We start from the raw sequence: 24879 nt of genomic DNA, 5'->3' as shown, positions 1-24879 counted from the left end.
TTGGACTATATGCAACATACCTTTATCAATTTTGGATAACATGCCCATAACAAGTTGGTTTGATTATAAAGTCCAATAACACAAAACAGGCAAGTGTTGATGGGCCATGGAATTACCATTAATGGATCTGATGGCACAAAATCTGATATATAATGGACCAATCAGTAACAGTATCAGAATTCAGTAACAGCTGACTGTTGCTAATACTAAATGTCAAATTTATTGAATATGGTAGTCCATTACTCCATTAGGAATTACAAGGTACAACCGTACAACATGGGAGAACTTAGTCACAAGGTAGTTCTTAGGGAGATCACTGATTACCTTGATATGAACGTTGTATTTTGATTATCGCGAAAAATCAATTCAACCATAAACTTTGATACAGAATAGCTTAATACTTGTGGACAAAGATCATCACGAGGTTCTATCTTTAATGAATTGATAATAATTGGATTAGCATGCTAGAATCTCACACAAGCTTGATTGCAACATAATATTTTTTTGAAATAGAATGAAGTCATCTAATGTTAAACAACTTATAGAATACGTGCAAAAGTCCATTGTAGAACACAAGGATGTCATCATGTCAATAGCGCGAGGATGTAGTGAGAATGGGAGGGCTTATTTAGATTTGCAGTATGATAAAAACTTCAACATTGATACCACATTAATAAAAGCAAGTGAAATTTGAAACCAAATATTTCGACCACCCTTCCCATTTACGTGGACTTGAATTATCTACTTTGAAATGTTTACCATCAAGGTAAGATAATAAGATAACACAAAAATCTTGAATGATTGCCCTAAAGGTGATAAGTTAAAATATTTAGAGCATGTAGTCTAATGCTATTTACTCCATATAAATTATATCGGGTGAAAGTCATGTATAATTGACACATCTATTACTACTCTTAATTATTACGTTGCTTTTAAAGTTTCAAAAGATCTTATCAAGATGGAAAAATGCTACATAGTTAATACTCTAATGAAAACTACAAGCAATACATTTTGAAGTTAGATATTGGATGCCAATGCAAACCAAACATGTACAATTATAGTAAGATTATCAAGCCACTAAGATAACAAAGAGGAACATCTATAGCACAATGAAAAGAAAGGGAAAAGATCAAGACCCTAATTAATGGAAGTTTAGCCTTCAAGGCAAAGATTTCTCTAGCATTATTATAAAAAAAAAAAAGACTTTTTGTCATTGACGATTAATAATAATAATAATCACTACTCCGTAGTATAATATTTTGAAATATCCGACACATAATATATATTAAATTAATTGTTTTAGAATATATATTTAAATCGTATTATTAAAAGATTAATATAGGGTTACAATTATTGGGCCGACAAAAAGTTGTTTTTAAATTAAAACAAGTATAATTATATATTCAATAATTCGGTAGGATTAGCAATAGGATTGATATTTAATTAATCTCTCCCTCAAAAAATTAAAAAAGATAAATAAAGAATTTTTTAAAGAAATAAAATAAAAAAAAAAATACACTGGTTGATATTTGACGCTTTCTCTCTCCTCCATCTCTCTTTCTCTCTCCTCAAATCTCTCTCTTTCTGTGTCCGAAAGTTGGTGAAAGGAAGAACAGACAAAACGAAGAAATTTTGCGCACCAAACATCCGATTTTTCAACCAAATTTTTATTGAAATAATTGTAAGTTTTATTCTTTTTCAATATTTCTAAAATTATGGCAAATTTTTAATCCAATTCAATGATTTTTAGCAAATTTTGTTGTTTTTCAGCTGAAATTGGAGTAATATTTGTCAAATATTGTCAATTTATTGGTTAATTTGATAATGTTGATGAAAATTTGAAGATATGAGCTGTTTGAGCTCTGTTTCATAGAGATTAATTAGGGTTTTTGGCGTATTGAATGTAAGCAGCGGAAATCTGTCCTAAGTTCTTTTTTTTTTTCTCCCTTTTTTATTTTGTTGTGATTGGACATTGCTAAATTAGTTTTCTTTAATTTAGCTATAATTTTAAAATTGAGCTGAAAAATTGATTTGAGCTAAAATTTTGAATTGAGCTGGTATTTTCTGGAGTTATTAATTTCCATTAAGTTTTGTTAATTTATTGTAAATATTGCTTGGTAATTTTGGTTAGGTTAATTTTGGTTGGAATTTATGTTTTATGATAATATGATTAGTTATTGTGAGGAAGAAATGTTGGTTGCTTCATCATTCCAATTACATATCACATGAAGAATGGCTTATTCTTTGCCTCATTGTGTGGGGGAAGTAATCATTCTTCTTACATTTGGGTGACCTTGTTTTATAGTCATGGATTGAATATGTGCTTTTTGTTGCCCCTTGAAAATGCATGATGAGAACTATGGAGTTAGTTTTCTCGCTCGAGGGGTATTCCAACATTTGAACATTGGGTGTTTACCTTATATTATACAAGTATATGTTCAAATTCATGTTGAAAATGTTCGCTATAGGCTGTTCTCGTCTTTGAAGTCACTTGGATTATGTATATAAAGATACATGTCTCGTGCTGAAAATTCAAATACGAAGTAAAATTTACCCTGCGCCAAGCATTGTGCAAGCTTGTGGTGTGTTTAGTGTTGCTTGGTTTCTGTTTATACTTGACTATTGAATGCCAGATTTTAAACAGATAACTTAAATCTGTGGATTGTTTCCGCCTCTCAATATTTTTAATTTTTTTTATAGTGTAATTTTTTTTCTAGCAGGTGATTGAATGCAGTTTTTTCTCCTCTTGATTTCCTTTGTATTTCCTCACAATATAAAGGTCTACAACTGATAATTTTATGGCTTGGATGTGGTTTTGCAGCTTCAGCTCAAACGAATATATTTCGACAGAGTTATACTGAATTTTAGTTGGGAGAATGAGATTTTAAAGTGTTGCTCATTCTGGTGAATCACTGCCTATACTTAATATCTTTTAGTAAATATTGGAAGACTATGGCTGTTTCATCTCAGGAGCCAATGCAAGAGAGTCAGGCTGACCATTTTCCGTTGCTTATGGAGGGGCATACTAGCCATGGGAATGATGTGCACGTAATTGATATAGAAAGAGGTGGTGAAGCCTCCTCTTCAAATATATCTAATATAGAGTTTTCTCATGCTGGCAATTCTAACAATGATCATAGGGAAACAAGTGGCATGCAAGCACCTCCTTCAACATCACCTCCACCTACTCACACGATTACTAGGAGCTCCTCTTTTGTTAGGAGAAATGAGGGAATTGGCCGGCGGAATTGGAGTCCTTTCAATTCCGGCTTTTGGATATCCATTGAGCTAGTATTCACATTGAGTCAGATTATAGCATCCATGACTGTCTTGTATTTGTCACGACATGAACATCCTCAAGCCCCACTGTTTGCTTGGGTTGTTGGGTACACAGGTGGATGTTTTGCGAGCCTCCCTGTACTCTATTGGCGTTTCCTTCACCGTAACCAGGGGGCTGAACGGGGTGCACTTCAAGCAAGCCAGACATCTCCTCGCGCAAACCCATCATCAGGGCCAAATTCTTATGTAACTATTTCCTTAAGTCAGCCATCAGAACAAGAAGATCATCAGAATGCACCTAGAACTACTTATGAAAGTCAAACAATGGGAACTGCAACTACAAGGTACCAACTTATTCATGATGAGCCTTTTATTTGAAGTTGTTAAATTGTCCATCAAGATGATAGAACAAGTATTTGCTTGTATCTATAAAGGGCTTATATCAGGAATGTGCAATGTATGAAAGAAGTACATGATGTGTAGAGGCTTTCCACATTAATTATTGTATATTTCTTACCTGGCTTTTTCATTATGTTCTTGCCCACTTCTCTTTGCACTTTCTAAACATCAGTAAATCTTAGAACTTGTATTTATGGGTAGGCTTCATCAACATCTAACTGTGACTTGTTGTAGCCTAGTAGTTTTATTATTTTCCCTGCGTTAGTTCTGCCAGAGAAACATCATCTGCGTTTTTATTTTCATCCTCAGTTTATTTTACTAGTATTTATCATGTGGATGTTGAACATGCTTTGTGCTGAAGTACTTTCATATCTCTTAATCTTTTTCCAGGATTGGTTTGATAATGGACCACTTCAAAATGGCATTGGATTGCTTCTTTGCTATTTGGTTTGTTGTGGGTAATGTTTGGATATTTGGAGGACATGCATCTGCAGGCGAGGCTCCTAATTTGTATAGGTATGTTTATTGTTCCTTGGCATGAAGTTTCAAGTTCCCTTTTGCTCATACAGCATCTTACTATCTTCTGGGTTCTTTCAGGTTATGCATTGTTTATCTTACATTGAGCTGCATCGGATATGCCATGCCCTTTATTTTGTGTGCAATGATATGCTGCTGCTTGCCTTGCATAATATCAGTCCTTGGGATCCGTGAGGATTTAAACCAAGTTCGAGGAGCTAGTGAAGAATGCATAAATGCTCTACCAACCTACAGATTCAAGACAAAGAAAGATGAAGGTGGTACTACAGAGGAAACTGACTATAACGAAGGGGGAATTGTTGCTGTAGGAACAGAGAAGGAGCGCACCATCTCTGGGGAAGATGCGGTAGGTCACAGGACCTTTATCTTTTGATTCATGTTTTGTTCAGGAGCATGTGATTTTAAGTCTATATGCTGAAATAGATTGCAGCTATGTTTTGTCCTGTTGATTGTCCCTCCCTTTTAATTGTCGTTCAGGCTTTTCAATATAGTGCTCTGCAGATTTGCAATTTCATGCAAAGTTTCCAAACTCTAGTTATGCCCTGTTCTCTAATATCTACCTGACTTGATTGTGGACTGAATGAACTGTATGAAACTAAACTAAGTTGAAAAAATTATTCCTTTTTGCTCCCTTTTCCCCCTTGAATCTACATCTCCCTGTACACATTGCCCATCATTGTTCTGTCACATAAATCTGATCTTTATGTTACCATCATCGCAGGTATGTTGTATTTGCTTGGCGAGTTATTTGGATAATGATGAGCTGAGGGAGCTACCCTGTACTCATTTTTTCCACGCAGAGTGCGTAGATAAATGGCTAAAAATCAATGCTACCTGTCCGCTCTGCAAATATGAGATCGTTGAAAAAGACGAGACACCACCAACACCAACAAACGCCACCTCTCCACAATCATGATACATTCAAAGTCTTATCATCTGTAGATTCTCCAGAATTGGATCAGGTTAGTGAAGCCAAAGTTTTTTGTCCTTTGGTTTCAAGTTTCATGGTGGAACTTTGTCAGTAACTCTTCTCTCCTGAAAATACAAGTTAAAGTTGCCTTCCATTCCACCGATCCTCTTGATTTTTTTTTTCTACCTTTTTTTCTTTTAAATTGTGCTTTAGATTGCACAGGAATGTACAGTTGTAATCATCCAAGATTCTGTAAGATGCTTGTACAGATGATAAATCTTTACCTAAATAGGCCATAAAATTGAAGGTGACAACGATTTGTCGACCGACCCCCATCCTAACCTGTAACCTGTAAGGATGAAAAGAACATTGCTTAATACGAAGTATACTACAGTTTCACTACGGAGTATGTTGTAGCAAAGGGCGAAACCAAGTTTTTGTTAGTCATTACCCGATAGCATTATAGCAACTTCTATTTATTGGACTGGCAATTCTGGTGCAATTTTTTTTTTTTTTTTTTTTTTCACCGAACTACTGTACTATTTTGTTGTGAAATGAAGTTAGGAGCTTGTAACAAAATTTTGTTTTAGTTCGGTGTTATAGTGTTATTAATGTTTAACCTTTCTTATTTTTGACGGAATATTTAATCTTTTACTTTTAGATTACATAATGTTTAATCTTTCTACTGTTAGTATATCATTTCTCATTTAGTATGCATCTGTGCATTAGGTCTTGCTAATTTGCTATTAGACCTACCCTATAAACATCTTCCAAAGGCATTACATGATCAATAATTCAACATGTTTATAATAATAATAAAATAAAAACATTATCATTTTGCTAGGGAGTGAAGGAGTCAGGCAATGATGACTTGTAAATTATAAGCTGTAATGATGCAAATGAAATTCAATCTCAATATCGAGTAACTCACAAAAAATTAAGGAACTAAACTTGTTAGATCTTGTACAAAAGTTTTCATGTTAAATCTCAATAATTTTTGCTTTAAATTGTCGATTTTGAATTTGAAATCAAAGTCTAAAGACTAAAGCACAATTTAAAAATGCTTAAAAGAAAGCCTCAATTACTCCTCTTTTCCTCAAGTATGGGGCTTGGACTAATCACACTAATGGGAATTAACCTTTTTTTTTTTTTTTTTTAACACCACAACTACTAAAGTTGGGAGGTGGGACTCTGCTAATGAATTTCCACTGCATAGTGAAATTTGTTAACAATGCTACTGGTCTTTATATAGTATAATTATTACTAGTATTATTTTTTTCCTTAGAAAAGTCAAGTTTATTATGACTTTTATTTGAAAATAAAGACTATTATCATGGTATTGATTTATATTATTGGGTCAATTCCATGTATGTTTTAGTTGTTGAATAGTGGTGGAATTTGTATGTTTAGTCTAAATTAGATTGCACTCTTCTGTCCGGAGCTAGTTGTCATGTTAAATGCGCCATTTAAACTACTTTTCTGACCACTAATCCTAAACGAAGGTAGTACATTATATATCATTGATTTTATAACAGTACCAAGAAATGTGATTTTTGAGGACTTCTTGCACACCTGTTAATAATAACCAAGTGCACATTTGTTGCAAGATTTTTTTTCGGGTTTCTGAATACTACTGATCTTTAGGACCAGAAAATAAGAGAACGAAGCTGGGCAGAAAAACAACCATCTGTTTCAATAATAATTTTCAATTAGGATTAACTGATGTAATCCTGTAACAGAATTCAACAGTTGGTTAACAAAAAGTACCGCGACTAACTAGAAAGTGTAGGATTAGCTAATAACTCAAAATTTTGCAGAGAAACTGTGTACTCTGCATAATCTAACATCCTCTAGGAGCCTAAAATGAACAATAAGCCTGAAAACTATGCAGCTGGTGCGTAATCATAACCATCATCATCGTCATCATCTCCTTCTAATCGTGTTTGTGGAGCATTATATTCACAGCCTTTGGAATGCTTGTCTTCCATACAATCTTCAAAAGCATATCTGTTTGCGTTTTTCAAATCAACAGTTCTCGAATTGATCGACATTCTAAGTAAAAAATGGGGAACAAGGGAGAAAATGTTGATACTGATGGTAATGGACTTGTTTTGTGTTTAAAAGTTAAAACTAGAGTTGCATGTAAGTTGGTGTTTGAGAGGTATATGAGAGATGCTTATATAGATAATGGATTGTAAAGGAAATATTGAGAGTATGTTGGGAATAACTATGCAGCAATCATGGAGGATGCACACAGGCAGACGCCACACGCCAAATGCCACATGACACAAACATGCTTTGTTCCAACACTGTCTAACACACTCAGGGAGATATTCTGGTGAATCAGTATTATCCTCTGACAATCCCTTAAACTTATGAGGCGACGTTCAATTCACGTGTTTCAAAAAAGTCTATTTGTCTAACAAACCAGGTGAGAAAATAAGAGCATGACTGCATGACAAACTTTTCGCCCTGTGTTAGTTGTCTAACTGTCATGCAATTAGTTTGAATCTAAGAAAAGGGAAGTATGAAGGGATTTTTCTGTTGTTGTCTTCTTAAAAAATACACAAAAGTAGAAACATTTACTCCAAGTAGTTTAAGCAGCTCTGTAAAACATCCAATTATTATTTCTGAATACTCTATCTAAATCAATTACTCTATAACACTACTACGAAAAGCTTAATCCTCATTATTATTTTCCCTCTTAAGAGTTGAGCCCCTAGTCCCTACACACTCGTACTATTAGTTATTCCCTTTACTTTTATTAGAATGTTGGATATCTGAACTGTCTCTATATATGCTGAGGCACAAGACTACATGTGTGTATTGCAAGTGATGCTCAATTGGAATGTGCATTTGCCAAATTCTCGGCCTATGTGGAATTGCACAGTCTAGTCACATAAGCGCTCAGGAGACAGCTCAGCAACACATCGATTTGGATTCAGGCATGCCATAAGTGACCTTTGGCATGGATCAAAAGTTATTCCTGATGCAACAGAGATAATATAGGGTCATTATATCGAAAAGTAGTAAAGATAAGGATTTATTCCCCTGTGGTGAAACTGCTTTTGAAGAAGCATCTTGGTCTTAGATTGTTTGGACAGTCAGAGTATTATCATATCTTTGATACAGAACAATGATATCTAACATTGGTTACAGGATTGGTTTTACTTTCTAAGAATTCTGTGATTAATAAAATGATGTATTCAGTTAAACTTAAAGCATTAACTTATAGCATTTGTACAGATGAGAATAATAACTCTAACCTGCACTGCATGAAAAAGGACTAATTTCTGAACTACTTATCCTTTCTGAAACCATAAAACAGAACATTTTTTTTTATAGGCACACTGAGTACACCTCATGTTCTGTTACAGAACAGAATCTGCATTACTTCATAAATTTCCTTTACCACTCAAAATCGCTCTTGTAATGGATGGTAAAGAAAATCTGTTGAAAGCACAGATAATTGGGATGTAAAAGTATTGAGTATATAACAACCATTCTAATATCACCTACTGCCATGAAACTGTATGCTATTTACTTAATTAAACCCTGAATTAGTATTAAATCCTCTCTTTTTTTTTTTTTTTCCTGAGTATGAGAGCTTCCAATTATTTCCCAATAAAAGAATCTCTGAAAATAAAGTGAAGTATAGACAAACAGTTAGACAGAAATAACAACTTTAGTCTTGTACATTTACTTTTTGGTAGGAAACAACTTATACATTTTTTTAAGACAATGCAAGGTCAAGCAAACAAACTATAAATATTCTCTTCATATGGCTAATACAGTAGAATGTATATAGGGATACTTCATCAATCTCGATCTAGGCTTTGTCAACGAGGCAGAAAAGCTCTTCGAACCTCTTACAGGCAGTCTCTGGCAAGCAAAGGCAAACTAGCATGCCATCAGCATTAATCCCACCTTCAGGGAGAAACACACAAACTTGAGGAGTTGGTGTTAAGTCAATAGGTCCAGCATAAGCAGGTCTTCCCCATCCAAAATCAGCTGATTCATAGAGTAGAAACCTAGTCCATTGTGTTATTGTCAACTTGCCCCCAAACTCAAGTGTCTTAGGCCTTCTAACCTCGACATAGTCTATTGTGGACCTCACATAATCCTCATTAACACTAAGCCTTGCCCTGTGAACCAAGTCAGTTGTCCAAGGGAGTGGGTGATCGATAAGCTCCTCAACTTTGCTTGTGGCACAAGCAATGCACACAGCATTTCCATAGAATCCATCCTTCAATGGCGGGTTCTTGAGCATGTGGCGGGTGTTGACTGTGAAAGTGAGGCGTAGCTCATAGTCTAATGGCTTCACATCCAAAGCTTTCACCCATGACCTCCACACATGAGCAGCCATAGCATCAAATGCAGTGTAATTAGTATCTTTATTGGTTTCTTGGGCCAAGGACTTGACTTGTTCTTGGAACTCTTTCGTGACTTTATAGCATTTCTGTACCGGCTTTACTTCCCACAGCGACCTTGTCAGGCTTGATTTATCCACAACACTCATGAACTCAATGTGTGGATAGTTTATGAGTGGTGGATCTCGAGGAAGGAAGTATTCCCGGTCCCAACATGGTTTAGGAGAAGCGACTAAAGTTCCTACTCTAGCCGTGGTAGCCCAAGCATTGAAGAATTGCATAGCACCAATGCCATCACAAAGGCAGTGGCACATTCTCAAACCAAGACTAAAGCCTCCGTCTCTAAAATAAGTCACTTGAGCTATTAACAGAGGCATGTCAACAACTTTGTAAGGCTCCTCATTAGGAAATCTAAATATCAATGGTGACCATGAAGGATTTGGGGTTGATAAGTCACCTAGGTCAGCTAAGGCTATCGATGAGTGAGCTTCAACTATGAGAGCACCTTGATTAGGCCCGAAAAATATCTCTAATTTCCCATTGCTAGTCTCCCTAATCCTCCCTGAAAAAGGATAATAGGGGACTAAAACAAGAGCCAGAGCATCGCGTAGTTTCTCTACCACATTCTTGCTCATGGATGGAGTTGAGTGGTAAAAATACACAGTAGGGGTAAAAACCCGGCAACCAATTATGTCATCCAAGTTGGAGAGATAGAGAGTTTCTCCATGGTTGACAGGAATTGGGCCTGCAGGAAGCACTGCCTCCTTGTGTTTGAGAGTTACAGGGATGGAAAGGTGAGGAAATTGTATATCTTCCATATAGGAAGCCATGAAAATTCAATGAATTAATACTATTATTATGAGCTTGTTTTTATAGAAATATACAATTGGAAATAACTTCGGTTGTACATGCAAAGCTTCTTAGAGAAATAATCTCAGTTTACAAAGAGGGACGGGTTGCAGATCACCTTGTCATGAGTTAAAATAAAGATGCTGGAAAAAACTATTGGCCTTGTGTACATTGTAGAATGCATGAGCAGAAGTGGTTAGACAGTGGAAACAAATTATTCCTCATATAAGATCTATTTCTTGAAGTATTGACATAGACTGCACGCTTAAAATAACAAGACCTTGACTGAATATTTGTTAACTGTATAAGATGTTTGAAATAAAAGAGGCATGCAAATTAAATGTATGAATCATGGAAATACTATGAAGATCAGTCTGAAAAATTGGAGGCAGAAATACCCATTTCTATACGAAAAATATATGAATAATTCATTTGCAAAGGAAGCAAATTACAGATTAATTGTGAGAACTCTAACAAGCTTAAGACATCAAACTATGACACAAGCATAATGGTTCTGAGAAAGACGACGAATTGCTGATAAGAATACTTTGTTATTTAAATGACTAAGGGCTAGACCTTTTAGGATGAAGAAATAGGAATGGAGTTGTTGTTGTCAAAAGTTGTTCCAACATGCTGAATAACGAAACCATAGATCTTCCTCTTGAGTCGTTCAATCTTGTCAGTTAACACTTCATCCCTTTTCTTGACGACAAGATCTAACCAGTCATTTATCCTCTTCAACTGTGACAAAATTGCAGCAATTGATCCACATTCAACTGGTAGTTTCCGGCCACCACTGTTGCCACACTCACTGAAAACACGAAATCCTGCATCTAATGATTCTTCCACAAACTTCAAAAACCACATCTCCATCTCAGACTTTAAAGTAATTGCTAGCTCTACGGTGTCTCTTATTCCGTGGCCTCTTGTCCATGTCTTTTTAGGTGATTCTGACACTGTTGAGGTTTTTGAGTGGTTTTTGGTTGTGCTTCCTATAGACTGGCGTTTTGAAGAGCTCTTTGGTAGGGAAGGTGGTGGTAGAGACTCAGTGTTTTTGCCGGTAAGAAGGGAAACAACGGCAAGGTCAGTGGAGAGAGCAGCTTCAACCCAAGCAGAAGCAGACTTGGATTGGTCAGTAGGAATGACAACATCATGCACCTCAGAACTATGGCTAGATGAAACTGATTCGACATTGGCAGCTGCTCGTGAGGCACTGTCATACATGGATAAGAATCTGTCTATTGTAGGTAAAGGATTTCCAGCTTTTGATGAAGAGCAAAGATCTGAAAACATGCTGAGAAAACAAAATGAAAAATCATGTCACTGTTTATTATTGATACAAGTTTCATCAAAAATGCAAAAATAAAAATCGGGCACATCAGTGTGTTAAAGATTAAATTTACCTCAAACTCCTTACAATAGACTCAGTAGCCAATGCTTCTTGCAAAGCTTCAGCTGCTGCAGTTGCAGCAATAGCCCTCCTTTGGATAGCTTCCTACAATTATTGCAAGCATATGCACAACTGAGAACCTCTGCAGTTCATTAAAAAAAAAAGGATAATGTGAAAAGCTTCCTACCTTCCCAAGCTTTGCAAGGCTGCCTGATACAGCGTCTAGTGGCACGCTACCATCAGTCCATTTCTTGTCATGAATGGTGATTCCAGCAGCCAAAGCAAATGGTTTTTCAGGTGTGACAAATTCATCAGGGGTGCTAGATTTGGACTTGCTATCAGAAGTAGAATCATCCTTTGATTCATGACTATGTACATCACTTAAACGACGAGACAAAGCGGCCTGCAACATTTAGCACCATCAGGAAAGATTCAGTTTAATTTATATAGTATGAGGGCCATGAAAGATAGCCAAGACTCTTGCTGATACACTTAAAAGTTAAAACCATACTGTCAAAAAACAGTGAAATGAGATCATGCTAATTACTGAATTATTTTAGGATTGAAAGGGATATGTCTTGTGTATCATTGCAAAAACTACTTGCTGATCCAGTTTATTACTGCAAGCACTAATTACGCCGTAATTCAACTATGTGTGGAAGATGGTACTTCTAGGCTCACACATCATAAAAACACATCAATTTCGCTAATACATGTCAGTACAGCATGATTATGCAATCACGGCCAAGGGCTATACTATTAGCTATTTGACTCTCCCAATTCTTTAGAAGCATCGCTATTCATACAAGAGGTTAATCTACAATTAAGAATTCTACCATTTTTTTTTAGTTCCCTTTCAAATTTCTCTATACAAATCATGGGAGATATTTCATATTGCATCCATTAATACAAACATGAAAGGTCAAATTCTGAACATTAAAACCCAAAATCACAATTAACTATAAACAGTCATAAAATAATTAAGTTAATCAGCTATAAACTTAAGCTCAAGGAACCAACTTTATTTCACAAACAATCAAATGCAAAGTAATTGAGAAGCATCACATACAAACAAAAGTTCCAACAAACACTAAACAATAAATTAGAAACAAATTACAATTAAAACGAAACCAAATCAAAACATAGATAAAAAAAAAAAAAAAAATCAAGCAATTAGAAATACTACCTGAGTTCTAATAAGAGCTTGCAAATCAGGCTTATTACTCTTCACATTACTACTCTTCTCTTTAACCTCACCTTCATTACCCCAACTCTTCCTCCCTCCACCACTACCACTTTTTCCCAAACTACCCTCAGACACCTTCAAACTCCCAATTCCACTAACAATCCCACCATTAATACTCTTCTTCCTATTCCCTGAACTTCCTCCACCACCAGACAACCTCCTCGCAGGCGATAACGACATCCTCCTTGATGCCGGTGATGCCGCCCTCCTCCCAGCTGTTGGCGACGGCTGCCGATACCGAGACGGCACAACGATAGCCGCCTCCCTTCCCGCCTTCCTCCCTTCCTCTGCCGCCTTCGCCTCGGCCAAACTCGGCACCACACATTTTGATGGAACCGGTGATGCTGACCTCTTAACTTTGGTCGTCGCCGGAGAAGGGTCCCTCTCTTTGACCTTCTCTCTCCTCCCCGCCGACACCGACCTCTTCGCCGGCGCCGGAGAAGTGAACCTTTGTGGGGTCACCCCTAAATTCTCTTTGTTACTGTTGTTATTATCTTCCTTTTCCTTCCTCCCCTTCTTCTGAAAAACCGATAAAATGGGGTCAATTGAGTCATTAGAATCGGAAACAGGCTGAATGACGAAATCCCTCTTCTCCTTCGAAACCCGAATAGTTAACGGCTCCGGCGACCCGATAAAGGGGTGTCTCCCGGAAACGGGTCGGATTCCGGTAGCATAAGGAATCGGAGAAGAAGGGTCGAACACGAATCGATCGAGATAAACGAATTGACCCAATTGAATTCGATTGGAGAGGATGAGATCGGTGTCACGATCAGATAGGGAAATATAGGTTGAGTTCTTGGAGTCGGAGAGTTGAAGAAGGAAGCCATGGTTAGGCCAGAGGTCAAGGTTAGAAGTGGGAGTAGAAGTTATGGTGTTGGATAGAGAATTTGAGGGTAAAGTTGGGAGGATTCCGATAACTTGAAGGAGAGCAGAGCGGTGTTCGCCGGTGGGTTTGGTGTTTGTGTTCATGGATTGGAGAAGTTTAAGGAGGATTCCTGGGGTTAGGGTCGCCATTGTTGAGTGTGAAAAAGCTCGAGTGAAGAAGAAGAGGAGGTGAAGTTTCAGGGAGGAAAAAAATTGGACGTTCTATTTGAGATCTGAAGAAGGAAGAAGGTAAGTTTTTGAATTTGAGGAGAGAGAAAGGATAAACGGGAGTCCCGCTTATTTGAAAGAAGGATGATTTTGAATTTTGGAAAGTAACGTTCGGGACCGTTACGCTGTTGTTGCTCTTCTTGTTTTGGAAGGAGTATTAGTATTATTACTACCTTGTCCCTAGTTTTTGATTTTTTTTTTTAAAGTCGGATTTTATAAACTTTGATCGTATTCTATTACTAATACGGACTTACGGAGTATATAAGAAGAAATATGACTAAGTGTGATAGATCTATTTCGATTTTTTTTAGATGATACTGTAGCTAAAAAGAAATATAAATTGTGGAAAAATATAGCTTGAAAACTGTAAAAAGTCAAATGTTACAATTAATTTGAGATGAAATGATTAATACTCGTACACATTAAAAGGAAATGTGGGTAATTGGGAATCTTTATCTTAGGTTGTAGGATAATATACAATATAATTGTACAAAGTATGGACGTAAATCCTTTTTAAAAACAAAGTTTAGGTGTAAGTAAGTCTATAAACTCTTGATCAATAATTTGGCTTGAGTTAACTGAGTATGAATAATTCCATGTTGATAATCTTAGAGGTAACTAGTCACTAGACTTGATTCTTTCAAAAAAAAAAACAAAAAAAAAAAAAAAAAAAAAAAAAGTCACTAGACTTGATGATGTAAAATCGGCGGAATAAAACAAACTACAACTTATTTATGTCAAATATAAAAATATTGAATGTCAAGATGATAAGAATTTTAGTGCTCGTTTGGTTGACATAATCCCAAATATTGCATGGAGTATTTATGAAAAGTTAGAATCCATTGTTTCATTAGTTTGCGATTGTCCCACAGTTGCCTATAAGGGTATAAGCCGCTTGGATTAACATCACACGAAATCAAATTACCCCAATGATTGGTTTTAGGCCCCAAACCATATACAGTACCAGATAAATTATCTTATGTTTTTTATTTGGAATGAACATGCTATTCAAATTTGATAAAAGTCATGTTCATTTCAAATTAAGTGCAATTATAGTACTGTAATATATTTGGGCACCAACCGCATGGCACTCCCAATAAAACCAAATAATGGTTCAATAAAGTAAACAGACTAAACACCTACTAATACCAGCAAGATTTTTTCACATTTTAACACAATTTGTCAGGGTTATTTCTCGAAACATTTTATACAAGAACTTGCAATCAAAATACTTCATTCAAGCATCCACTACTGTATCTGCAAATGGCAGCACCAAGACTGCTATGACTAGGTGTAATCAGAGATTACATAATATGAAGATGAAGAATATAAAGAGCAATGGCAGAAACAGAAAGATCAGAGAACGTTTCATCTAGTAAAAACTATTAGCAATTGTTTACAACATTCGTGAGATATTACATATTGTTCTGCCGAAAAAATTACCTGTTTCAATACTTCCAACTTAGCCACACACTATTCTCTTCCCTCCAAGAAATAGAAACTAAAAAAACAAGAAAGAAATAAAGCAATCTACAATAGCACCTTTCTTCATTGTTCATTTAAAATTTTCTCAACGTATATACTTAGCCAAAAAGGTTCTATGAATGACATTTATGCAACAAAAAATAGGAAAAACATCAGAAATACTATCAATACAAAGAATATCTTGATCATCAGCCATCTGTTTGAGGATATACTGTTATAGTACCTGACCAACTGGTTCTGAGCCCCTTCAACATTTGCAAGGGTATCCTCCATGTTCTCGTCAATCCTGGAATAATGCAGAATCCAGGTCAGGTCACAAATTCAGATTTACATTGGAGAAGCATGCCAACTTTCCCAAGAAACTGCATCTTACATATATACATGTGTAGTAAAGTTGTTTCATACATCAGTAAGATCTTTTTTAGCTCATACAGCAGGCAATTGGTATATATCATCATATCAAGTGTATGTACTTTTAGCCTTTTAAAGCTAGGGGACAGTGAAAAAAAAAAATCAGATTTGAAGGGGGTTTTTTCAGAAGTTGGTACAACTATGGCCTTTCCCATCAGATACTTGTAACCCAGAAAGGTGATTACTTGTGGTTGATCTTGAACAGAAGAAAAACAGATAATAAAAATTTGTTAATCATAAAGAGGAGTCGGGGATTGGCAAATAAATAGCAAGGTTGTGCTATAACTATAACCATATCCCATCAACTTGATAGTTACGGCATCATTCAATCAAGGTTCAGCAAAAGATCCAATAAACCAATAAAACCAAAAACTAAGTGCTTTAGATATTAAAAATAACTTGAGATCAACTACAGAGACAAGCCGATCATTGGCACATATTTGTAAAAACAGCCATCTTAAGCTACAGGATGCAAACCTGATTGCAATCTCTCCTTGCTGTGATACCATTGTTGCCAATTGTGTAAATATATTACTCAATTCGTGAATTGTAGACTCCACATTCTGAAGTGCTTCAGCTCTGCTCTGCATATAAGTGTCTTGTAATGGAACCATCTGTTGCTGTTGTTGATTCTGTTGCTGCAACAATGGCTGAGATTCCCCATCAGCTGATTTTCTGCAAAATTAAAGAGCACTGAAGTCAGTACCTTAACTAATTTATTTACATATAGAGAAGAAAATTTAAAGAGATTAGTATTTTATACTTCTGTGTATCACTTGCTCCCCCAGCACACATCAACTCTAATTAAATGATTGTCATCAATAAAATTTTCTACTTTTCTTATCTAACAGTAAGAAAAGAGCTAAGTAAAAGTAGATCAGAATAGAGCTCTCAGTCAATACTTTCAGTGCACAGCAGATACAATCCATTAACAGGATTCTTATCCTTGTTAGATGGAAAGTCTGTTGTCAGATCCTAATTCTTATCCTTGTTTATATTTGAAGATGGAAAGTGCACAAAAGGTAAAACATAAGTCTTTGAAGATGGAAAGTCTGTTGTCAGATCTTAATTCTTATCCTTGTTTATATTTAAAAAGTTGCCAGTATGAAAATAGGCTAACATCATGTGAACATAGCAAAAGGACAAAAAAGAAGAGCCTCTCTACCAATTCAGTTAGAGTGAAAAGGCAATGCAATTCTAGTTTCACAGATGCAGTTTGGTGTATGAGTAGTGGGGGGAAGCAATCTAATGTCTAACACCAATCATTAGCACACACTGACAACCATATAAATATAAACTTCCAAAAAACCTTTGTTATTCAAGAATATATTGTTGACCTCTTTGGCCCATGCCTCTTCTATTATAGCTTTAAACACTGACTACGATACTACAAAGTTTTGAATCTAATAGGCAGTAACAAACAAAAATTCAAGTTTAATGGGAATTCAATGGATAATGTTGCAAAAAAGTTACATAATAAGAAATAGCTAACTACCAAGAGAAGAAAAGAAACACTGCTATATGCTTATGATAGAAAGACACCATCTGCACAGCGAGAGCTCCAGCTTAAAAAATACTTACTTCGGAAACAAAGCGGATGAAGTTGAAGCTGCATTAGCCCATGGAGGAGCAGAGGGTCCATTGGGTGATTTGGCTGCCAATGGCCGCTGACGGACGAAAGGATTTGCAGGCTCTTTTGATGCAGTTGACGAATACAGTTGCCTTCTATTCTCATGAACCTTTAAATTCTGCAATCATCCCAAAAAAAAATTTGTTGTGGGAAGTTGAGAGCATGACATTGATTACATTAAATAAGCACCACTTACAGTCCCAAACACCATACCTCAGTTCGCATGGTTAGAACTTCCTTAAACTCCTTGGTCGCTGTCATTAGACGGTTCTTAAGGTTATCTACAACTGTGGTAGAATGACTGGTGGTGTCACTAGATATATTTCCACTCTCATTTTGGGTATTGCACAGAAGCTGCAGGTCTACTACAGCTGAATTAAGCGCAGTAATGTCTTGCTTGATAACTGCAGTCAGCTCTTGAATTTCAAGAGTTGGGTCATCAAAGACAGACGTCCTCTTGGCCACTGGGAAACAGATTAATGAGCATAAATCAGAGTGACATAAATAACACACACTTCAAAATGGCACCACACTCAGATTTTTCATCACCTTTTACTTTAGTAAGTTCTGCTCAAATTAAAGGTTTAAACAAGTATCTCAGGGATCAACAATAAAACAAAGCCACTTTGACAGCAATAGAGACTGTCCAAGACAAGGAATGTCAAAGCTTCTCCAACAGAAACTATTATGACAATCAAAAACCCATACCAGACAAATTTCTAACATCATCAGCACCACACCCAACACTCCGAACCTCATAGAACGCGCGAATATACAAAAGGTACGCGCGAATGTACAAAAGGTAGGAATATTTCACCTAGATACCCTAAGAGGAATATTTCACCTAGATTCCCTGAGATGTCTCCACAAATAACCAGAACATAGTGAGTCGAAAAATTTTAATTTCTCCTATTTCAAACTAGGAACAAAAAAGTACGTTCAACACTATCTAGACCCTCAAAAAATACCCAGTATCGAAATATTTCCTTATCAAGAGAACAAATAATTACAGAAAAGCCACATCATACTTCCTCCATAGAAAAGTTTTAGGAAAAAATTCAACATCAATTATGACAATTCACATCACACATTTCCAATCAAGGACTTCAGAGTGCAACTATACCAAATTCAACAATAAGGTCATTAACCAGTCCAAAACTCATAAAAACAAACCACCTCACTCACTAAAACATCTTTCTAATAAATTAACTCAGAATGCATCAAGAAAATCTACCATACTCAGCACCACTACGTCAAAAACCCATTTCTCTACTGAACCAATAAATAAACTTACATAACCCTCACACTTCCTTAGCTCAATTCAAGTGGAATCAAAACACAAATATAATCACTGACAATAGACAAGCCAGCCAGAACCTCTACAATCTGACTACAAATTGACCAAATCACACTGCCTTGTATATTAGAAAACTAAATAATTTATACTCAAAATAGTCTCACATACTAAACACAACCTAATCATAGCCTACTCGACTCAATCTCTACACCTTGATTAAAAAAATCAGAGTGTTAGTGTCACAGTTTTCCTCTCATTTACGGTGTCTACATAATCCAACATCAACCACTCTCAATCCCATCATAATAAACAAAAATAATAATCAAGCTGCATTAACAAATTCTGATCAAAGTTCAAATATCATCAACACCACATCCAATACTCAGAACCTCATAGAGAATGCAAACCATAATAAATGTAGGAAGGTTTCACCTAGATGTCCTGAGATGTCTCATCAATTACCAGAATATAGTGTGTTGGAAACTTGGAAACATTAGAATTTTTCTTATTTCAAATTTGGAACAACAAAGTATTTCAAAAGTACATTTTGCTGTCAACACTACCTAAATACACACAAACTATACATATCTCTGTCATTGCTTAGTTTAGGTGCAAGGTGCTACAATGGAAAATGTCTACAAAGGAATAGCAAATTATAATTTTGAAAAAGCACCGGTCACCTTCATTGATGTATCATTTACATCACCAGTGAAGCTTAACAAAGCATGATCTATCAGGCTAACAAAATTAAGAACTACACTAAAAAGTACAATTACCATGAAGTCAATCCAAAATCCATCACATACAGTACTGCAGCATTTCCTCATTAACTGTCAACAAAGAATCACAGGAAAACCTCATCGATCTTCCTCCATAGTTGAGTTATAGGTGAAAGTTCAACATCAATTATGATCACTCACATCACACATTTCCAATCAAGGATTTCATAGTGCAACTATACTACTATATCATTCAATATCAAGGTCATCAACCAGTCTAAAACTCATCAAGACACACCAACCTCACTCACTACAACATCTTTCCAATAAAATCTCAGAATGCATCAAGGACATCTACCAAATTCAACACTACTACGGAGTATATCATAAACCCATTTCTCTAATGAACCGAAAATAAACAAAAATAACCCCTCACACTTCCTTATCTCAATTAGAGTATAATCACAACACAAAGATGATCACTAACATTACACAAGCCAGCTTAAACCTCCACAATGCGACTACCAATCGACCACATCACACGACCTCATATACACTACTTCATATAACACCAATTGATCTATACTCAAAAACAGTCTCACATATTAAACACAACCCAATCATAATCAACTCACCGTAACTCTTCCCCAACCCTTGATTAAGAAAATCAGAGTATTAGTGTCACATTCTCCTCTCATCTAAAGCATCTACCAAATTCAACATAAACCACTCTTAATCCCATCAAACAAATACCCAATTTACTCAACAATACATCATTCCAATCAAAACTAAAACCCAATTGCATAAAAAAAATCTGATCAAAGTTCAATTAACAAAACACCAAATTTGATCAACCACATTACACATTCCCCAATTCCAATCAAAATACACACAATACCCAACTACAGTTAGCGAAGAACTTACACTTAGCGAGCTTGGCGAGCTTCTGGGAAGTTTGATGGATACCAAACCCGATCTTGGAAGCCCGTTTATTGAACTCCGATTGAATAACAGCGGATCTAGGCCCATTAACCTGAGAAACACCAACGGAGCTACTGCTACTCGGGTTATTCGGCCCATTTGATGGAATCGACTTCTTTAACCTCTCTGCAATGCTCTGAAACTCGTGGGTTCTATCTCGATAAGATGATTGCGCAGACCTCATTTCCCAAAATTAATGTATATAAACCCTAGAATTTTATCCAGAATTCACCGACAATCATGAAATTGGGGGGAATTTAGATCTAAAATCCCTAATTTCTGAGGTTTTATGTGATCTTTTTGTTTAATTGATTACCCAGATCTCGGGATCTTGGATAGTATAAGAGGATTTTCTTTGAATTTTGTTGTCCGAAAAAAAAAATAAAGAGAGGGAATTAATTTTTCTTCTCTCTTGAAATTGTACAGCAAATTCAGAGATTTTTGTTTTATTTTTCCTTTCTCTCTCTAAATTCCCAGAAATGTTTTTGGTGGGACAAAGAAGAGTAAGGAGGGCTATGATTTGAGATGCCACGCTGGCAGATTTAATTTCAGCCGTTGATCTTTTTTTTTTTTTTTTTTTTTTTTGGGTGTGATGGAAATGCCTTCATGATCATCTTGCAGAATTTGTAATGCTGTAATTTATCTTTAAGAAAATGAATATTCAACATGTACCAAAAATATATAATTCCTCTTATCGATACACTTGAGAGGTGAAATATTGAATGGAAAAGTGTGTTACCAAATTTATATGGCATATACGCCCTTATAGAGCATCATTCTCAGTGCTCCCAGGTGCATGAAATAATTTGTGAATGTTGATATGTGATTTTTTTTGTTCTAATTTGTTCTTTTACTTACAAAACATACCGTAATATTTAGTTATAGCATTACATTACAAGAATTAAATAGAGAATGTACATTAAATACAACACTCCGGCATCCCCTAATTCAAAGACAACATCCCCTAATTCAAAGACAACCCTCCTCATTGTGTATCAAAGGTTGCACTATGAGTTTATGAATCATGTGTTACCAAATTTGTGTGCCATACACCGATATAAGCCTTTACAAAGCATCATCTTAAGTGCTCCCAAGTGCATGAACTAATTGCGACTTATTAAGTCAATTTCTACTCAAATTTGTTCATTTGACAAACACTAAATTAAGCTATAGCGTGACATACTGAACAAAACTTACACTTCTTTGACACTGCCATAGCCATTATTTCAGTCATTCATTTAATACAAGTAGTCAATACTATGTCAGCTTCACTACACTAGTGACATTTCACTTCAAGATTTGCATGTTGTCTAAAAGACTTGCAGTTCTTAGGCAGAAAAGGTGAAAAAACTTAAAAGAAAAACAATAGTATGTCATCAAGCTAAGTATAATGTTCCCATGAAGGGAGAATGTAATTTTTACAGTTCACTCAATTTCAATGTATAATGTTCCCATGAAGGGAGAATGTAATTTTTACAGTTCACTCAATTTCAATGTCAATATACAAGAGCCAAATGCACAGAATTCCTCTACAATGACTATTGTCGCGAAGACCTACAAAATTTCTCTAGTAAATTCACAGAACAAGCAAAAACACGATACATACACTTATGCTTGTCCATAGAACCTCAAAAACTCCCTTGCGTAAAATCCCAGAGGAGCTGTAGTCAATCATGATCGGAAACTGACAGCTTCTGTCTGATGGATCTCGATCAGTGATCATAGCCAGGCCATCAAAATCACAGTCCCAGATATTCTGACCCTTAATCTGATAATACATGTTGAAAGCATAGGAAGCATTCCCTTGGACTGACAGATGGTTGCATGAACATCCATAGCCTAAGGATGTGCAGTCTGACAAACTACAAGCATAGTTTATGTTCTCAGGCAAGTCCCCAAAGTTTGTAGCATCAGAGTTCAAAACACACCATCTTTTCTCCATATAAACCACTCCTTCCACTGGGATTAGTGTCCTATCTTCTTGCATACCGGCTAAATCGAGTTCATACTTTGGCATTCCATCAAACTCGAAAAGCCCCCAATGCCTCTCAAAGTTCCCTGGTGCAATGCTCTTGGCATTCTCATCGATCAAACTGAACAGGTAGACATCAATTTTGCCCTTTCGAAGAGGGGTCCCTTCACCACACATAATATGTTGAAGAAGGCCTTGATTGAACCTCTTAGCATTCTCAGTATTGGCATTTATATCACCATCAGTTGGCCAACCTACCTCTCCTACTATAACCTCCATATCAGGGTACCCAGCTTTGTTCAATGCTGACAGTAAAGTATCAAAATTCGCGTCAAACACATTGGTGTATGTCAAACCCTGGTCTCTTATAGGCACATTTGACCCCTCAAAGAAAGCATAGTCTATAGGAAAGTTCTTATTTCCATACAGACTAAGAAAAGGGTAAATGTTGACAGTAAAGGGAGCACTGTTTTCATGTAAGAACTGCAGGATTTCGAGGGTAAGGTCTCGAACTTCAGGCCTGAAATCTCCAGCAGAGGGCACAGGATCCGACTCAGGAGAGTAGTAAACATCAGCATTGAAAGGAATCGTCGCCTTGATTTGATTACCGTGTCCTGCCCGATTAAGGGCTTCTTGGATGTTCCTGAGGGCTGGTAACATGTACTTCAAGTATGTGCCATTATAGGTCTGTAGTGTTGGCTCATTGCCTACTGCAACATAGCTGCACAACAAAAAAGTAAATCAAAGAATATTGTGAGATCAAAATCAAACCAATAAAAGTAACTTTCAACAGTACACTTTAAATCTTTATCACTTAATTCTCCACAAATTTCATCAAAAAACAATCAACATCACGGAGTAAAAAAAACCATCAAATTCCTAATTCATCAAGCAAGATTCATAAAAATTCCAAAAACAAAAAACCCATCAAAAATTCAGTATTTTTAAAAGATTAAGAACTTAAAAGAAGCAAAACATCAAACAGTTGGTGTGTATTAAAAAAAGTTAAGAGACTAAACTTGATATTTACACCACCAGAATAGAAGTAAGATGTAACATTAGCATCAACCCAAGAAACAGCAGCATCTGGATCACTACTCATCTCCTCCAACATATTATTAGGAATTGCTAACATTACTTCAATTTCAGTACCAATTAAAGCATTCAAAATATTATCATCAGCTTCAAACAACTTCAATCTATCAAACCCATTATTTTTCAGCATCTGAACCACCATATCAGCAGGTAACTGATGAGTTGCCATGGTACCCCAGTTCACCCCAACACTCAAACCCTGAGAAAATACAGCCGCCATTACTAAAAACAGAGTATAACAGTGCAAAAAAGCCATTTTTTAGGGTTCTTTCTAAAATTGTGATGAATCTTGAAATGGGTATCTTTGAATTTAGTACCCTTTTCAAAGTTGTGAAATGGGTAGGTGAGATTTTGGGAGAAAAGGGGTGTTTTTGATGATGGGTATGAAAGAAGAGGAGAGAGAAAGAGAGAGATTCGTTCCTTAGTTCTGTTATTCAGTTACAGGGCCATGCAAATGGAAGTTATAGTGCTGTGATTGCTGTCATTCTCATCTTTATCACATTCTTTTGATTTTGCTGAGGCAAATTGGCATAAAATAGTAGAGTATGTACTCTCATTTTAGATGTTTTCATACTATACTATAGTTAGTTTTTATATACTTGTATTTATCATTCATTACTTTACCAGCTCTATGAAGTGAAAATGACCTCTTGGAGAATTTAATTTAGAACTAAAAGATTCACTTTCTTCAGTCAAATTTAATGGATAAGCATTATAAGTAGAGTTAAAGATTTGGGAAATTAAATTTTTTTGTGTTGTTCATGCATGGTACTTTATGGCAAAATTGAGTATTGACCAATGTAAGAAACTTAATCGGAAAGTTACAAAAATCACTAAGAGTTTAGTAAGTCGAGAGTTATACGGAGTACTGATACTGATTGGACATCAATTATATCTATGAATTCACAATTCCTTATAAAATTATTTATTTTTATATTTTTAGATCTATATAAAAAGTAATTGTACTATTTTAAAAGATAAAAATAAAGCAATGCACACTTCATGAGTATCATGACTCTACTCAAAGTTGTTACATCATTTCACTTTTGATCTCAATCTAAAGCCTACGACATTCATGTGTATATACCATGTTTTCTATATTTTTTTATTTTATATGGATGAACAATCCAATGCGCTAAGAATGCATATCCGATTTAAAAAACATTGTCAGAAAAATAATTTCATATGGAATTCTCATTCCATCTATCCTTCAAATT

The 24879-nt window shown here is 35.8% G+C and overlaps 4 protein-coding genes and 1 pseudogene across 5 annotated transcripts; 1 reads left to right on the top strand and 4 right to left on the bottom strand.

Moving 5' to 3' along the window:
• Nucleotides 1-1512: 1512 nt before the first annotated feature.
• LOC145611068 (E3 ubiquitin-protein ligase At1g63170-like) lies at nt 1513-5527 on the top strand. Its single transcript, XM_081666297.1, has 5 exons — nt 1513-1681; nt 2822-3623; nt 4069-4194; nt 4276-4561; nt 4937-5527. The coding sequence occupies exons 2-5, from the start codon at nt 2953-2955 to the stop codon at nt 5129-5131; spliced, it is 1278 nt and encodes a 425-aa protein (XP_081522423.1). The 5' UTR covers nt 1513-1681; nt 2822-2952; the 3' UTR covers nt 5132-5527.
• A 3287-nt stretch (nt 5528-8814) lies between these two features.
• LOC145611067 (alcohol acyl transferase 1 allele RGb-like) lies at nt 8815-10452 on the bottom strand. Its single transcript, XM_081666296.1, has one exon. The coding sequence runs from the start codon at nt 10323-10325 to the stop codon at nt 8955-8957; it is 1371 nt and encodes a 456-aa protein (XP_081522422.1). The 5' UTR covers nt 10326-10452; the 3' UTR covers nt 8815-8954.
• A 412-nt stretch (nt 10453-10864) lies between these two features.
• On the bottom strand, nt 10865-14069 carry LOC145611066 (protein CORTICAL MICROTUBULE DISORDERING 3-like). Its single transcript, XM_081666295.1, has 4 exons — nt 12921-14069; nt 11922-12137; nt 11748-11839; nt 10865-11638 (listed from the first exon to the last, which is right to left on the bottom strand). The coding sequence occupies exons 1-4, from the start codon at nt 13992-13994 to the stop codon at nt 10924-10926; spliced, it is 2097 nt and encodes a 698-aa protein (XP_081522421.1). The 5' UTR covers nt 13995-14069; the 3' UTR covers nt 10865-10923.
• A 1342-nt stretch (nt 14070-15411) lies between these two features.
• LOC145611428 (syntaxin-32-like) lies at nt 15412-21067 on the bottom strand. The gene is made up of 5 exons (XM_081666759.1): nt 20539-21067; nt 17812-18062; nt 17550-17716; nt 16446-16643; nt 15412-15843 (listed from the first exon to the last, which is right to left on the bottom strand). Exons 1-5 carry the CDS (start codon nt 20777-20779, stop codon nt 15684-15686), a joined length of 1017 nt encoding a protein of 338 aa, XP_081522885.1. The 5' UTR covers nt 20780-21067; the 3' UTR covers nt 15412-15683.
• A 1104-nt stretch (nt 21068-22171) lies between these two features.
• On the bottom strand, nt 22172-23884 carry LOC145612746 (glucan endo-1,3-beta-glucosidase 8 pseudogene; annotated as a pseudogene). Its single transcript, XR_014106701.1, has 2 exons — nt 23587-23884; nt 22172-23288 (listed from the first exon to the last, which is right to left on the bottom strand). The product of XR_014106701.1 is annotated as a glucan endo-1,3-beta-glucosidase 8 pseudogene (transcript).
• Between the last annotated feature and the right edge of the window lie 995 nt (nt 23885-24879).

This window comes from Chenopodium album, chromosome 24 (genome assembly GCF_948465745.1).
Source record: "Chenopodium album chromosome 24, dcCheAlbu1.1, whole genome shotgun sequence".
Classification (NCBI taxonomy): Eukaryota; Viridiplantae; Streptophyta; class Magnoliopsida; order Caryophyllales; family Amaranthaceae; genus Chenopodium; species Chenopodium album.
The sequence above is the reverse complement of the archived record's forward strand: the minus strand, read 5'-3'. Positions and strand labels throughout refer to the sequence as shown.